This window comes from Erinaceus europaeus, chromosome 9 (assembly GCF_950295315.1).
Source record: "Erinaceus europaeus chromosome 9, mEriEur2.1, whole genome shotgun sequence".
Taxonomy (NCBI): Eukaryota; Metazoa; Chordata; class Mammalia; order Eulipotyphla; family Erinaceidae; genus Erinaceus; species Erinaceus europaeus.
In genome coordinates this window covers 50,317,733-50,333,965 of record NC_080170.1, presented here as the reverse complement: position 1 = coordinate 50,333,965, position 16,233 = coordinate 50,317,733, and the positions used below count along the sequence as shown (strand labels likewise).

Sequence of the window (16,233 nt, the reverse complement as noted above, 5' to 3'; positions counted from 1 at the left end):
CGTCTCTGGACCAGAGGTTGCTAATCGTGAAATAAAAGTAACCCCTAATCTATTCCAATTCCAGCCGCGATTTGTAACCGGAGGTCATAGGGCAGCTCCTTCTTCAAATCAGACCCTAGTCAAAGCCTGGGCTGCGCTAAATTTTCAGCGCCGCCTCCCGAACCCCTTCCTAGAGGAACTGAAACCAGGGCAAAATCAGGGCACCCTGATGGAATCACGTGATCCCAACACCGTCCTGGATCGACTCCATCGACGTTCCGCCCCCTGGCCCCGCCCCCTTTGCCGGACGTCAGGTCGGCCGCCAGAGTGCCGAGCAGCTCGATGCGCGGGGGTGGCTGCGGTGGAGCGGCGGACCCGCGCCCCGCCTGCCCGCGCTCCCCCCAACCTCCGGGTCCTCTAACTTCTCTGGTCAAGTCGACAGGAGCCCGCAGCACGCAGGTACTGGCTCCTGGCCATGTGTCGGCCGGAGATGCAGGTGTGAGGAGGCCGCTCCCCCTACCCCCCCTGGTCCTGGTCTGGCCGCGGCCCAGGGTGGGGACTGGCGGGGCCGGAGACTTGAGGCCGGGGGTGTCGGGGCCGCGGCGGTGGAGGGAAAGGGGGCACACGCGGGCTGGAACGGGAGGGCTCGTTTGGGGTGCAGCCCAGAAGAGGGTGGGTGGGGGTCCTGCAGGGAGAAGCGGCTGAGTTGGGAGCATTTGCCCGGCGTCTGGCCTGCCCGGCCCGTAGTTGGGCTTCTCCCGGGGGCGGGGGCGGCGGGTTTGTTTTGGTTCTCGCAGCGGCGGGGAGGCGGAGCCGCGCTGTCACCGGCCGGGTGAGCAGCACCTGCGGGCGGTCCAGCCAGGGCGCTTCATTTCCCGGAACCGGTTGCAGGGGTGGGGAAAGGGGAACCTCAGCCCGATCTGCGCTCTGCAAAACTAAAAGACGAGGTTTTGTTTCGTTTTGTGTAAAGAAAAAGGAGAGAAGGAAAAGAGCACTGATTAAACTACAAGACAGACGAGTGTTACATGTAAAGCCATTTGCTCGAGAAAGGACCCCCCCCCACCCAGGCGGTGGGTAGATAGCATAATAGTTATGCAAATACTCTCATGCTTGAGGCTCCAAAAGACCCAGGTTCAGTCCCCCACACTGTCATAAATCAGAGCTGAACAGTGCTCTGGTAAAAAGTAAAAAAATAATAATAAAGTTAAATTAAAAAAAATTTTTTAAAAGGTGGTTCGGGAGGTGGCACAGTGCATAAAGCATTGGACTCCCAGGCATAGGTCCTGAGTTCAATCCCCGGCAGCACATGTACCAGAGTGATGTCTGGTTCTTTCTTTCTCTCCTAGCTTTCTCATAAATAAATACAATATTTAAAATAAAAAAATAATTTATAAAAAAGGGAGAAAGGACCGCCTTTTCTAGAAATCATTGTTGATTGTAAAAGTGTGGTAATGGCGTAAGAGTTTATTTTGAAGTGTGTGTTGGTGTTATGTGCTCAGTGTTGAAATACATTATGAAGACTTAACGCGTCACCAGACACAAGTACCTGAATTTTGTGGACAAGCTGAGGTGTATTACATCTTAATTTTATTTGGGCAGAAGTTGATTCCAAATGGGTAGCATAGGATCTAGCCAGGTGGAAAAGAGCTGAGAGAAGTCACAAATGATTCTTCTAGCCTGAAGGAAGCAGTACAGGAAGTTATACTAGTCTATAAAATGGGTTGCTTTAAGAGATGTCAGGTCCTTTCATTTTTTAGAATGAAAAGTAAGACTCTTTTCCACATGTTCTGTTAAAAGTTACATCCATTTATCATGACTGTTTCTAATTATGGAGGCCTAGCATGAAGTATAATAGTGAGAAGTGAGTGGTTGAAGTAACAAGAAGGCCTCACTATGTCAGACTTTGTACCTTGTTCTATGTACTTTACCTTAGACCTGAAAATCTTAAATCTGAAAATGTTCTTTTTAAGGTGGTGAACACTCATTCTGTTGGAAAAGTAGAAGAGTACTTCTTGAATAAAGCAATATGCCTCCCAAGTTCAAGCGCCATCTAAATGATGATGATGTCACTGGTTCTGTGAAAAGTGAAAGGGTAAGTTCAGAATCTTAAGCTTTTAAAAAGAAAGATGTAAAATGTAATTTCATTTCCTTTGTAAATAAAGTTTTAAAGCTTGCAGCCTGCTTGCTATGTGAACTACCTCCTGGTTCTGTAGATAATGTGTTCTAGAAAAATTTACACTTTATTGCTATATTCAAATTCTGTTTGTTCTCATAGTAAACATAAGGTAGAATACTTAGATTGGTGACACATCCAAACTCTGTTCTAAAATCACATTCAGAGGTTATTTTTAGTCTTTCAAAAGGACTCTTATTCACATGCACAGTATTTCAGCTTTAAAATTATTTGAAGTAATATTTCAGTGTAGCTTGAATTTTAAGTGTGTCCCATTGAAAATCAGTATGTCTATACACTATATAAAGTTGACTACTCTCTTTAACCATATAGTACCAAATTTAATGTTTTATTGAGTTTTATCTGTTGGTTTCTCCATATTCCACATATAATTAAGAACCGCGTGGTTTAATTATCTCATTTATTGGCTAGAGACAGAAGTTGAGAGGGAAGCCCCAGCAGGTTATTAGGGTATCCTGAAAGATGAGGGGCATCAGTGAGAATGAGATGAGAGACACGTCAACTGCTTCAAGAGCAGGAGAGAGGCACCTCTGCCGTGCTTAGGCAGAACTTTATTTTTATAGTCTCATGAGGCTTAGATCATTAAAACAAAAATCACCAAGGTATAGATCGTTAAAACAAAAATCACCAGGGTTTTGGTCACTAATACAAAAATCACCAAGGCTTTGATTATTAATACAAAAATCACCAAGTAAGAACAGCACAGGTAGGGAACAGCTCCGGCTTTATGGAACATTCACATTCCAGGGGCACATTTCTCCCTAGAGATCACATCACAGTTTCTGTGACTTTTGTTATTCCTGTACCTGTGTGCTGGGCAAATGTCCTATTGATTAAGATTAATATTCTACCTGTATGTTTATGCCATCCTCTTGCCCCTATACATCAGAAACCAATGGTTCATAGAAAGTTCAAGCTTGATAATATTTCTAGGGGCCTTAAACAAATTGAACAGCCCATTTTTTATAAAATCCATTGTTTGATCAAGGAGTTTTGTCAAGCAGCTCGCATGGTGGCACCTGCGCCAGGGGGTCATAGAGAAGGAGAGAGAAAGAAAGACACCCGCAACACTGCTTCACCACTCAAAGCTTCCTCCCTGCAGGTTGGGATCAGGCGCTTGAACTTGAGTCCTTGCGCAATGTAACGTGCTCTCAACCAGGTGTGCCACCACCTGGTCCCTGTCTTGCTTCTTTCACTAGGCTTAGACCCTCTGGTTTTATCCATGCTGTTGCAAAAGGCAAGATTTCATCTTTGTTTTTTCACTCCCTTTCTACTAGTGTAGCATTGGTTTACAGTAATATAAAATGTTAGGGTGAGGTTTCACACCTGTATATGTGTGTAAGACTCACCACACCCATTACCAAAGCCCCAGTGCCTCTCTTATTAGTGCTGATAACCCCCATAGTTTCCACAGTCTTATAAAAGTCAGTTTTTCCCCCTTACAAGTTTGTCTCTTTTTAGATATTTATAGTCTACTTATGACTGAAGCCATTTGGCAGTTGTCTTTGACTTTCTGACTTACTTTACTTAGTATAGTTGCCTTCAGTTCTTTCCATTTTGTCCCAAAAGGCACAATGACATAATTTCTAATGACTGGGTAGTATTCTGTTGAGTATATATCCCATGTATTTTTATCCAGTCATCTGTTGATTAATAGACATTTAGGTTGATTCCATTCCGTATTTGGACCTTGAGAGCTTGTTTGGAGGTTCTAGCAGGGGAGCACAGCTACGTATATCCTAGACCAAAGACAGGTTCGTCTCTGTTCGGGGAAGGCTGTCCTCTTCCACTGAGCGCACAGCTTCGGGAGGGACATACATGTAGCAGTGAGGGAGGAAGGGGACGCCCACCTAGCCAGCCAGATCAGCCAAATCAACCCTGGCATTCAGTGGGGTGAAAGATGCCTCAGTCAGATCGCCCTCACTCCGGATTTGGGCTGTGATAAATAGTGCTGCTATGAGTGTAGGGTTGCAAGTAGCTTTTCCTTTATCTTTTTTTTTTTTTTTAATTAAAAAAATATCTTTGTTGATTGGATAGAGATAGTCAGAAATCGAGATGAAAGGGGTAGGTAGAGAAGGAGATTACATATGCACATGTAATGGGAAGTGAGGGCAGAAGATAAAGGGAAAGGCACCTGCAGTACTGCTTCAGGGCTTGTGATGCTTCCTCTCTGCCGATGGGGACCTGGGATTTGAACTGGTAATCTATCATGCAGTTTTTATTTTTTTGTTATTCATGTAGTATCCTTTTTTTTTTTTTTTAAACCAGAGTACTACTCAGCTCTGGCTTATGATGGAGGGGGAATTGAACTTGGGACTTCAGAGCCTCAGGAGGCATGAGTCTCTTTCATAACCATTATGCTTTCTACTCCTACCCCATTGATTGATTTCCATGTATTGAATTCTCTGGGATGGATTCTCCTTGCTAATGATGGACTATTCTCTTAATATGTTGTTAGATTGATCTCATCAGTATTTGTAGAGGATTTTTGCATGAATGTTCATCAGTGATATTAGTCTATAGTTTCCTTTTTTGTACTCCCCTTTTCTGCTTTGGGGCTCATAGTGATAGTGGCCACACAGTGTGTTGGGGGAGTGCTCCCACCCCTTCCCTTCAGCTTAGTTTCTGCATGTTTGAGATTTTGAGCTGTATAGGTTCTTTTAAAGTTTTATTTAAGGATTTTCATTTGTGAAGACATCTGAACCCAGACTTTCATTCTTAGAGAGACTTCTGGTTACTGGTTTGATTTCTACACCTGTGATTAACCTGTGCAGGGTATTTCTTCCTGGTTCAGTCTTGGAAATTTTTTCATGGTTCTAAGATTGTGTTTATGTCTCTTCTGTATTTGTCTAGTTTGTTCATAGATAGATGCTCATAATAGTCTCTTAGGATTCTGCTATTCCTACAGTCATACTTTGACCTTTTAATTTATAATTTTTAGTTTTACTTGAATTTTTTTTAATCTTTATTTACTTATTGGATAGAGACAGCTGGAAATCAAGATGGAAGGGGGTGATACAGAGAGAGACAGAGAGACACGTGCAACACTGCTTCACCACTTGCAAAGCTTTCCACCTGTAGGTGGGGACCGGGGGATTGAACCTGGGTCCTTGTGTATTGTAACATGTGCACTCAACTAGGTGCGCCATTACCCAGCCCCCAGTTTTAGTTTTTTGGTTCTTTTTATAATGGGTTTCTCTTAGTAATCCTGATGACAGATTTATCTTCCACATTGTTGTCAGCACCTTTTTTTTTTTTTTTTGGATGATAGCCATTCTCACAGGAGTGATGTGATAACCTTATTTTTAAAATATTTTATTTATTTTATTACTTATTCCCTTTCATTGCCCTTGTTTTTTTTAATTGTTATAGTTATTATTGTTGTTGTCATTGTTGGATAGGACAGAGAGAAATGGGGAAGACAGAGAGGGGGAGAGAAAGAAAGACACCTGCAGACCTGCTTCACCTCCTGTGAAGCAACTCCCCTGCAGGTGGGGAGCCGGGGGCTCGAACCAAGATCCTTACAGGTTAAGCGCAGGTTAAGCCACCTGCGCTTAACCTGCTGCGCTACTGCCTGACTCCCATAAAATATTTTATTTATTTTAAGCACACACATGCGCGCGCACACACACACACACACACACACACACACACTACTGTTCTGTACTGGTTTATGGTGGTACTGGGATTGAACCTAGGATCTTGGAGCTTCAGGTAAGTCTGAATCTTGGGAGTTGGGTGGTAGCTTAGTGGATTAAGCACACATGGTGTGAAATGCAAGGACAAGTGGTAAAGCAAATCTGCAGGTGTCTTTCTCTCCCCCCCTCCATTTCTCTCTCCTGTTCAACAACAGTGACATCAATAATAACAACAATAACTACAATAATAAAACAGCAAGGGCAACAAAAGGGAATAAATATATATATATATATTTTTTAAAGAGAGTCTGAATCTTTTTTTTTTTTTTTTTTTTTGTCTCCAGGATTATTGCTGGGGCTTGGTGCCTGCACTACAAATCCACTGCTCCTTGAGGCCATTTTTCCCATTTTGTTGCATTTGTTGTTGTCGTTATTTTTGTTGTCATTGCTGTTGGATAGGGTAGAGAGAAGTCGAGAGAGAGGAGGGGAAATGGGGAGAGAAAGACAGACACCTGCAGACCTGCTTTACCGCCCATGGAGTGACCCTCCTGCAGACAGAGAGCTGGAGGCTCGAACCGGGATCCTTACACTGCTCCTTGCACTTCACTCCAGGTGTTCTTAACCCACTCTGCTACCGTCCAACCCCCAAGAGTCTGAATCTTTTGCATAGCCATTATGCTATCTCCCATACACAAATTATTGTTAGGTTTGTATTTCCCTCAAAGGGTGAGCATTTTTTCATGTGCTTATTGGTTATCTGTATGACTTCTTTGGACAAGTGCCTGTTCAGATTTTCTGTCCCTTCTTAGTGCTATTTTTGTTGTTGTTGTTGAATAAGTCTTTTTTTAATTTAAAATTAGAAAGATTTATTGTTTTCTTTTTCTTAATATCAAGGAACATATGTTTGTATTCTCTAATGCCATTTCAGGAAACCTAAAGATATAAAATGCACAAAGGGGCATAAAAGATATCTCTGGATAGCGCTATTATTCTGAATTGGGGGCCTGGATTTGGGAGCATTTTTAATTAGTGATTTAATAATGATTTACAGGGCTGGTGAAATAGCTCACTTGGAGACCTGTATGTGTATCTTTTCTTTATTATTTATTTATTTATTTTTCCTTTTCTTGCCCTTGTTTTTCATTTTTGTTGTAGTTATTATTGTTGTAAATTTTTTAAAATTTGTTTTCCCTTTTGTTGCCCTTGTTGTTTTATTTTGTTTAAGTATATATGCTGCCAAAGCAAGCACTGGTTTTTTTGAGACTCTTAATTTTTTTTTATTTATAAAATGGAAACATTGACAAAACCATAGGATAAAAGGGGTACATTTTCCACACATTGCCCACCCCTAGAGCTCCATATGTAGTCCCTACCCTTGATTGCTTCCCTATTCTTCATTCCCTCTGGGAGCATGGACCCAGGATCACTGTGGGGTGCAGAAGGTAGAAGGTCTGGCTTCTGTAACTGCTTCTCTGCTAAACATGGGCATTGGCAGGTCGATTTTTACCAGAGCACTGTTCATCTCTGGCTGATAGTGGTGTGGGGGGTCGAACCTGGAATTTTAGAGCCACAGATGATGTCTCCACTACTTCCTTTTATTTTTTAAAAGACTTACTGTTTAGATCAGATGAGAGAGAGAGATCCCAGAGGACCATTCAAGCATATGTGGCCCCAGGGGATCAAATTGTAAATCCTTTGGTTAACCAGTTGAGTTGGCAGACCCCACATTTCTTATTTCTCCTTTGCTACCTGGTAACCCGTTCAGTTCTGCCAGTAGAGAGAGCCTGGGGAGGCAGGAGAACAGCAGGAGAAGATGGCTCTTCCCTGGTTGCCTGATGATCTCTCCTTCCACACTAGCATCAGTGACCACTCTCCCTTTTCCTCAGGTTTAAGATTCTGGTAATGTGATTATTTTCTTTGAAAGTATAGTTCTATTAGTTTTCAGCATAGCATATGGAGTTTTCCATGTCTCGAAGCTTAGAGGGTAGATGCCACCATCATAGAGCTTGTGTCATTTTTCCTCCCTGGCACCTTATAAACCCCTGATTCTGAAAACTCTAATCTTTTTCTTTTTTGACAGAGAAATCTTTTGGAAGATGATTCAGATGAAGAAGAGGACTTTTTTCTGTAAGTTTAAAAAAAATTAAATCACAACCCTTTTTAGTACACAGTAAAAGTACACAGTATGAGTTTTGGATGTGCTCTTTTCTCTGGGGATGGAGTTAGACCCTATTATGTCCCTGTAAAATCACCAGAACCAAACATAGAAATTACCTCATATTCACTGGTGATCTTTCCCAGTCCTCAGGCAACTGCTGATGTGCTTTCTATAACTGTATTGTATATTTTCTAGAGTTGTTTTAGAAATAAAACCATAAGGGGGCTAGGTAGTGGTGCACCTGGTTAGGCACAAATGTTGCAAGGCGCAAATGTTGCAATGCGAAAGGACCAGGTTCAAGCCCCCGGTCCCCACCTGCAGGGGAAAAGCTTTGCAAATGGTGAAGCAGTCTGTCTCTCCTCTCTGTCACCCTTCTCAATTTCTGGCTGTCTCTATCCAATAAATAAAGGTAATAAAAACATTAAAAATTTTTAAATAAAAGGAACCATCCTTTAAAAAAATAAACCATAGGGGTGCCCCGGTCCCTGGGAGAGGATGGAGGTGGTGGAATCTGTGGGGGTGCTGGACTCTCGTGAGATACAGCCTGGGAATCCCTGTGTGCTACTCCTCAACCACAGCTGTGTGCAGCACGGCATGTTGGCCTTCTGCCTCGAGGAGCTGAGGACTAAGGCCTGTCATAGTCTACCCATCAACAAGTCCCTAGCACCAGTCACCCTGGTCCTGGCCATGATCCTGGCTGAGGACAGCACCATCATGGATGATGATGACTACTTCCTATTTCTACCGTTCAGTACCAAGTTTGTGGCGTTAGCTGGTGATAAGAAGTGGACATAGGGGCCGGGTGGTGGCACACCTGGTTGAGCACACATGTTACAGTGCACAAGGACCCAGGTTCAATCCCCAGCCCCCACCTGCAGGGGGAATGCTTTGCAAGTGGTGAAGCAGTGTTGCAGGTATCTCTCTGTCTCTCCCTATCACCCCCTCCCCTCTTGATTTCTAGCTGTCTATCCAGTAAATAAAATAAAGATGATAATTTATATAAAAAAAACAGAAGTGGACATATAGCAATTCAGATGGGGGAACAGCTTGGATTTCTCAGGAGTCCTTTGATGCAAATGAGACAGTGGAGCTGGGCTAGTGTGGAACAATGTGCTGAGCAGCTGAGAGGAGATCTGTCCAGCAGCATCCTCCTATCAGAAGAAGACCTGCAGATGCTCATTGATGTCCCGTGTGCAGCTCTGGCTCGGGAACTATGCCAAAGCTGTGCTACACACAGTCCAGGGCCTTCAAAACACCCTCCAGCAGGTTCTTGACGAGAGAGAGGAAGCCCAACAGTCCAAGTAGCTTCTGGAACTTTACCTCCAGGCTCTGGAGAAAGAAAGCAGCATCCTGTCAAGCAGCAAGAGTCCACCACCAGCTAAAGTGATGAGCTGGATGCAGCGGATGTGGGTCTTGGTGGCAACAGTTCCTCTGGAATCACACTAGCTAGCTGGATCCTCGATGCACTGAAGGGGAAGCCTGCCCTGGAGCCGAGTCTGTCCAGTCAGGATTTGGAGTTGGTGACCAGGGAAGACACCCAGACTCTGGCCATCTCATTGAGCTGGGATGTAGGGAAGACAGAAACTGTTCAGCAGGCCTGTTGTCAGGAACTTTCCCTCTGTCTCCAGCAGATACAGAGCTTGCATTCTCTTAGAGATATTTCAGCAAGGCAGAGCCCACCACCTGGGGAGCTGCAGAATCAGAAACGAGCCAAACCAGACCCTTCGTCACCGTTGCTGGGAACATGCCAGAGAAAGTACCATGACCTTGCTTTCTGCTACCAGCTGAATCGGCTCAGCTGATGCTGTTAGCTACTTACACAGCTTTACCCCTTAGAGAATGTCTCCTGGAAGAGGCTGTAACTGGCATCATGCCCATTCCAGACCTCGGCATTTATCCTCCTATTTTGAATGGCGTGGTGGCACCCACAGTACCCCTCCTCTTCTATTCCATGTCCCTATGTTCTGAGTTCTAAAATAGCTGTGTGGTGGGGGTTGCAGCAGTAGGCCACAGGACTTCCAGGTCAGTCCCCAGCACCACATGTAACACTCTAGATTCTCTCTGATTAGTAATTCTTAGTATTTGAATTTTGAAGGGCAGTGGAAAGAAATTCTATTTCACATTCACCATCCTTGTTCTGACTAGAACTGCAGGATTTTAAATACAGATAATGATAAAGAAAGTCATGAGGGCCTGGAGGTAGTGCAGCAGGTTAAGCACCCTTGGTGCGAAGTGCTAGAACCAGCGCAAGGATCCCAGTTCAAGCCCCGGGCTCCCCACCTGCAGGGGGCTCTGTCTTCCCCTCCTCTCTCCATTTCTCTCTGTCCTATCCAACAACGACAGCAATAACAATAACGACGATAAACAACAAAGGCAACAAAAAGGGAAAAATAGCCTCCAGGAGCAGTGGATTCGTAGTGCAGGCACCAATCCTCAGTTAACCCTGGAGGCGTAAAGTTAAATAAAATAATAAAAAAGAAAGAAAGTCATGTAATATTGTTAATTATGGCCAGAAATGTGTTTCTACATTTAGTGACTATTTTTGTTAAAAGGTACATGTTTAAGTCGCAGACCATAGGGACGCACAGACAGACTAACTCACCATTTCTAGTATCTGACTCAGTATTGTGAAATTCCATCTGTCATCACTCTGTGAAACTCTTCAGCTTTCTAATATGTTTTATCAGTGGGGGGTATAAAAAGGTCATTAAATTGATTTCCAAGTTTGGGGAAAAATATATATATATACAATTGGTATGCTTTTTTTTTTTTTTTTTTTTTTTTACTGGCCTCATTTACTCAAAATGCAATTACTGAGTTTCATCCATATTATTGCATGTTAGTTGCTTGTGCCAGGTTATTTTGGGTATTGGGGATGTTTCTAGATTTTAGCCATTATTTATAATGCTGCTTAAAAGCATCAGTGCACAAGACCCCTAAGGTGGTACCTGGCTCCCACCATACTGGAGGAAGTTTTGCTGGTGCTGTCTTTCATTCTCTCTCTCTCTGTGTTTTTGTCTTAAAACACACACACGGGAGTTAGGCGGTAGCGCAGTGGGTTAAGAGCAGCTGGCTTAGGGAGTCGGGTGGTAGCGCAGTGGGTTAAGTGCAGGTGGTGCAAAGCGCAAGGACCAGCATAAGGATCCCAGTTCGAGCCCCCGGATCCCCACCTGCAGGGGAGTCACTTCACAAGCGGTGAAGCAGGTCTGCAGGTGTCTATCTTCTCTCCCCCTCTGTCTTCCCCTCCTCTCTCCATTTCTGTCTGTCCTATCCAACAACAGTGACATCAACAACAACAATAATAACTACAACAACAATAAAATACAACAAGGGCAACAACAACAACAAAAAAGAGCAGGTGGCATAAAGTGCAAGGACCCGTGTTAGGACTCCAGTTGGAGCCTCTTGCTCCCCGCCTCACAGCTGTCAAAGAAGGTCTGCAGGTGTCTATCTGTCTTCCCCTCCTCTCTCCATTTCTCTCTGTCCTAGCCAACAATGACGACATCAATAACTACAACAATAAAACAAGGGGAATAAATATTTAAAACACAGCAATGAATACAAACTTTATTTTTCTTTATTAAGTACTTAAGAGTGAGATGCTGTGTTTCAGAATCAAGCATTTACCGCCTTACGTTCCAGCTAGCATTGTATGAGAGTTTGTTATTCCAAATTCATAACACTACTTATATATGGTCATTCTTTAACTTTAATTACTTTTGTAGGTATGTGTATAATAGTATCTTCTTATGGTTTTAATTTCTTTTTTTTTCTTTTTTATTACCTTTATTTATGTATTGGATAGAGACAGCCAGAAATTGAGAGGGAAGGGGTGAAAGGAAGGGAGAAAGACAGACACCTGTAGCCCTGCTTCACCACTTGCAAAGCTTCAACCGGGGGCTTGAACTGGGGTCCTTGTGTACTGTAACGTGTGCTCAACCAGGTGCACCACCACCTGGCCCCAGGGTTTTAATTTCCATTAACCTAGTGACAGGTTATTTCAAAAATTGCTTTTGTGTGTTTATTTTTCATGATGCTAAGTTGTTGTTGTCTCTGTGTGTGTGTTTGCCCACTTTAAGATTTGTCATAAGCTGTAAGGTTTTTGTTTTGTTTTGTTTTTGTTTTTGTCTTCAGGATTACTGCTGAAGCTTGGTGCCTGGACTAAGAATCCACTGCTCCTGGAGTCTGTTTTTTCCCTTTTGTTGCCCTTGTTGTTTATCATTATTGTTGCTATTATTGTTGTTATTGCTGTCATTGTTGTTGGATAGGACAGAGAAGTGGAGAGAGGAGGGGAAGACGGGGAGAGAGATATAGACTCCTGCAAACCTGCTTCATCCCTTGTGAAGTGACCCCCCCCCCTCCCAAAAGTGTGGAGCCGTGGCCTCTAACCAGGATCCTTACACTGGTCTTTACACCATGTACGCTTAGCCTGCTGCGCTACTACCCAGCTACCATCTATAAGGGTTTTTATATACTTGAGATAAAAGTTTTGTTAGTTTTATAAATTTTGTCTTCTCAGGTTTATATTCTTATTTTTCATAACTATCATTTTTTTTAAATTTATTTCTTTATTGGGGAATAAATGTTTTACACTCAACAGTAAATACGATAGTTTGTATATGCATAACATTCCCCAGTTTCCCATTTAACAATACAACCCCCACTATGTCATTTATCATCCTTCATGGACCTGTATTCTCCCCACCCACCCACCCACCCCAGAGTCTTTTACTTACTTGGGTGCAATATGCCAATTCCATTTCAGGTTCTACTTGTGTTTTCTTTTCTGATCTTGTTTTTCAACTTCTGCCTGAGAGTGAGATCATCCCATATTCATCCTTCTGTTTCTGACTTATTTCACTCAACATGATTTTTTCAAGGTCCATCCAAGATCGTCTTGAAAACAGTGAAGTCACCATTTTTCACAGCTAAGTAGTATTCCATTGTGTATATATACCACAACTTGCTCAGCCACTCATCTGTTGTTGGACACCTGGGTTGCTTCCAGGTTTTGGCTATTACAAATCGTGCTGCCAAGAACATATGTGTACACAGATCTTTTTGGATAGATGTGTTGTGTATCCCCAGGAGAGGAATTGCAGGGTCATAGGGTAGGTCCATTTCTAGCCTTCTGAGAGTTCTCCAGACTGTTCTCCACAGAGGTTGGACCAATTTGCATTCCCACCAGCAGTGTAGGAGGGTTCCTTTGACCCCACACCCTCTCCAGCATTTGCTGCTGTTACCTTTTCTGATGTATGACATTCTCACAGGAGTGAAGTGATATCTCATTGTTGTCTTGATTTGCATTTCTTTGACAATCAGAGACTTGGAGCATTTTTTCATGTGTTTCTCAGCCTTTTGGATCTCTTCTGTGGTGAATATTCTGTCCAAGTCCTCCCCCCATTTTTGGATAGGGTTGTTGTCTTGTTGTTGAGTCTGGCAAGCTCTTTATATATGTTGGTTATTAAACTCTTATCTGATATATGGCATGTAAAGATCTTCTCCCATTCTGTGAGGGGTCTCTTGGTTTGGGTAGTGGTTTCTTTTGCTGTGCAGAAGCTTTTTAATTTGATGTAGTCCCATAAGTTTATACTTGCCTTAGTCTTCTTTGTAATTGGATTCGTTTCGTTGAAAATGTCTTTAAAATTTATGTGGAAAAGAGTTCTGCCAATATTTTCCTCTAAGTATTTGATAGTTTGTGGTCTAACATCCAAGTCCTTGATCCACTTGGAATTTACTTTTGTATTTGGTGAAATACAGTGATTCAATTTCATTCTTCTGCATGTTTCAACCCATTGTTTCCAACACCATTTGTTGAAGAGACTCTGCTTTCCCCATTGAATAGTCTGGGCCCTTTTGTTAAAGATTAGATGTCCATAGGTGTGGGGCCTCATATCTGGGCTCTCAATTCTATTCCACTGGTCAGTGTGTCTATTCATGTTCCAGTACCAAGCAGTTTTGATGACTATGGCCCTATAATATAGTTTGAAATCTGGGAGTGTGATGCCTACGGTTCTGTTCTTTTTCTTCAAGATTGTTTTGGAAATTCTAGGTCTTTTCTGGTTCGAGATAAACATTTGTAGCATTTTTTCTATTCTCCTAAAAAATGTGCTTGGGATCTTGATGGGTATAGCATTAAATTTGTAGATGGCTTTGGGTCATATATTCATTTTGATGATATTAGTTCTTCCAACCCATGAACATGGAATATCTTTCCACTTCTTTGTGTCTTTTTCAATTTCTTTGAGTAGTGACTCATAATTTTCAGTATACAAGTCTTTCACTTCTTTGGTTAGGTTTACGCCTAGATATTTTATTGTTTTTGTTGCTATAGTAAAAGGAATTGATTTCTGGATTTCAATTTCTTCTAACTTAGTGTTTGCATAGAGGAATGCCACTGACTTTTGAATGTTAGTTTTATAGCCTGACACCTTACTGTATTGCTTGATGATTTCCAAAAGCTTCTTGCTGGATTCCTTAGGTTTTTCCATGTATACTATCATGTCATCTGCAAATAAGGAGAGTTTGACTTCTTCTCTTCCAATCTGTATCCCTTTAATTCCTTGCTCCTGCCTGATTGCTATGGCAAGAACTTCCAACACTATGTTGAATAGTAATGGTGATAGTGGGCAGCCCTGTCTAGTACCTGATCTGAGTGGAAATGCTTCCAGGTTTTCACCATTGAGTATGATGTTGGCTGTAGGTTTGCTATATATAGACTCCACTATCTTCAGGAATTTTCCATCTATTCCCATGTTTTGTAGTGTTTTGATCATAAAGGGATGTTGTATCTTGTCAAAGGATTTCTCTGCATCTATTGATATGACCATGTGGTTTTTGGTCTTGCTTTTGTTGATGTGGTGGATCACATTGATTGACTTACGTATATTAAACCAACCTTGCATGCCTGGGATAAACCCCACTTGATCATGATGAACAATCTTTTTGATATACTGCTGTATCCGGTTGGCTAGAATTTTGTTCAATATTTTTGCATCTATGTTCATCAGAGATATTGGTCTGTAGTTTTCTTTTCTGGTTGTGTCCCTGTCTGCTTTTGGTATCAAGTGATGTTGGCTTCATAGAAGCTGGCAGGGAGTATTCCAGTGTCTTCAGTCTTCTGGAAGACTTTTAAAAGTAGAGGTATTAGTTCTTCTTTGAAGGTTTTGTAAAATTCATTTGTAAAACCATCTGGTCCAGGACTTTTATTTTTGGGGAGATTTTTGATGACTGTTTCAATTTCATTAGCTGTGATGGGCCTGTTCATGTTATCCACTTCCTCTTGACTTAGTTTTGGAAGTTGGTAGGTATCTAGGAAATCGTCCATTTCTTCCAGGTTCTCTAGCTGGTGGCATATATTTGTTCATAGAAGCCTCGCATGATATGTTGAATTTCTGCAGTGTCTGTTGTGATATCTCCTCTTTCATTTACTATCCGACTTATTTGGGTCTTCTCCCTTTTTTGTTTTGTGAGTCTGGCTAAAGGTTTGTCGATTTTGTTTACTTTTTCGAAGAACCAACATTTACTTTTGTTGATCTTTTGTATGGTTTTCCTATTCTCAATGTTATTTATTTCTGCCCTAACTTTAGTGATTTCTGACCTTCTCGTTGCTTTAGGGTTCCTTTGTTCTGCTTCTTCTAGGTCTTTAAGATGTGCAATCAGGCTGTTTATTTGTGCTTTTTCTTGTTTCCTAATGTGTGCTTGTATAGCTATGAACTTCCCTCTTAGGACTGCTTTAGCTGTGTCCCAAATATTTTGATAGCTTGTGTCTTCATTTTCATTGAACTCTCGAAACATTTTGATTTCTTCTTTGATTTCCTCTTTGACCCAGAAGTTGTTAAGAAGTGTACTGTTGAGCTTCCACATTTTGGGACTGTTACTAATCTTTTGTTGATTGTTAAGTCTTAGTTTAATTCCACTGTGGTCTGAGAAGATGCTTGGGATGATTTCAATGCTCTTGAATTGGCTGATGCTGTCTTTGTGGCCTAATATATGGTCTATCCTTGAGAATGACCCATGTGGATTTGAGTAAAATGTGTATTCCAGTTTCTTGGGATGAATGACTCTGAAAATGTCCAATAGTTCTAGTTTATCTATCTCTTCATTTAGCTCCCTTATGTCTTTATTGATTTTCTGCCTGGATGATCTGTCAAGTTGAGAGAGTGGGGTGTTGAAGTCCCCCACTATGATTGTGTTACTGTTAATATATTGTTGTAGCGCTTTCAGTAGAAGTTTGATATGTTTAGATGGCTTCTCATTGGGTG

The 16,233-nt window shown here is 42.0% G+C and overlaps 1 protein-coding gene and 1 pseudogene across 1 annotated transcript in view; both read left to right on the top strand.

The window, feature by feature from the left end:
* The first annotated feature begins 281 nt into the window (after window positions 1-281).
* Window positions 282-16,233, top strand: part of VAMP4 (vesicle associated membrane protein 4) — a 55,707-nt gene continuing 39,755 nt past the window's right edge. Inside the window, exons 1-3 of the mRNA XM_007525196.3 lie at window positions 282-438; window positions 1,950-2,071; window positions 7,892-7,938. Coding sequence (XP_007525258.1) covers window positions 2,006-2,071; window positions 7,892-7,938 — 113 coding nt within the window. The 5' untranslated portion in view covers window positions 282-438; window positions 1,950-2,005. The remainder of the gene's footprint in view (window positions 439-1,949; window positions 2,072-7,891; window positions 7,939-16,233) is intronic.
* Window positions 8,004-12,543, top strand: LOC103115450 (DNA fragmentation factor subunit alpha-like; annotated as a pseudogene).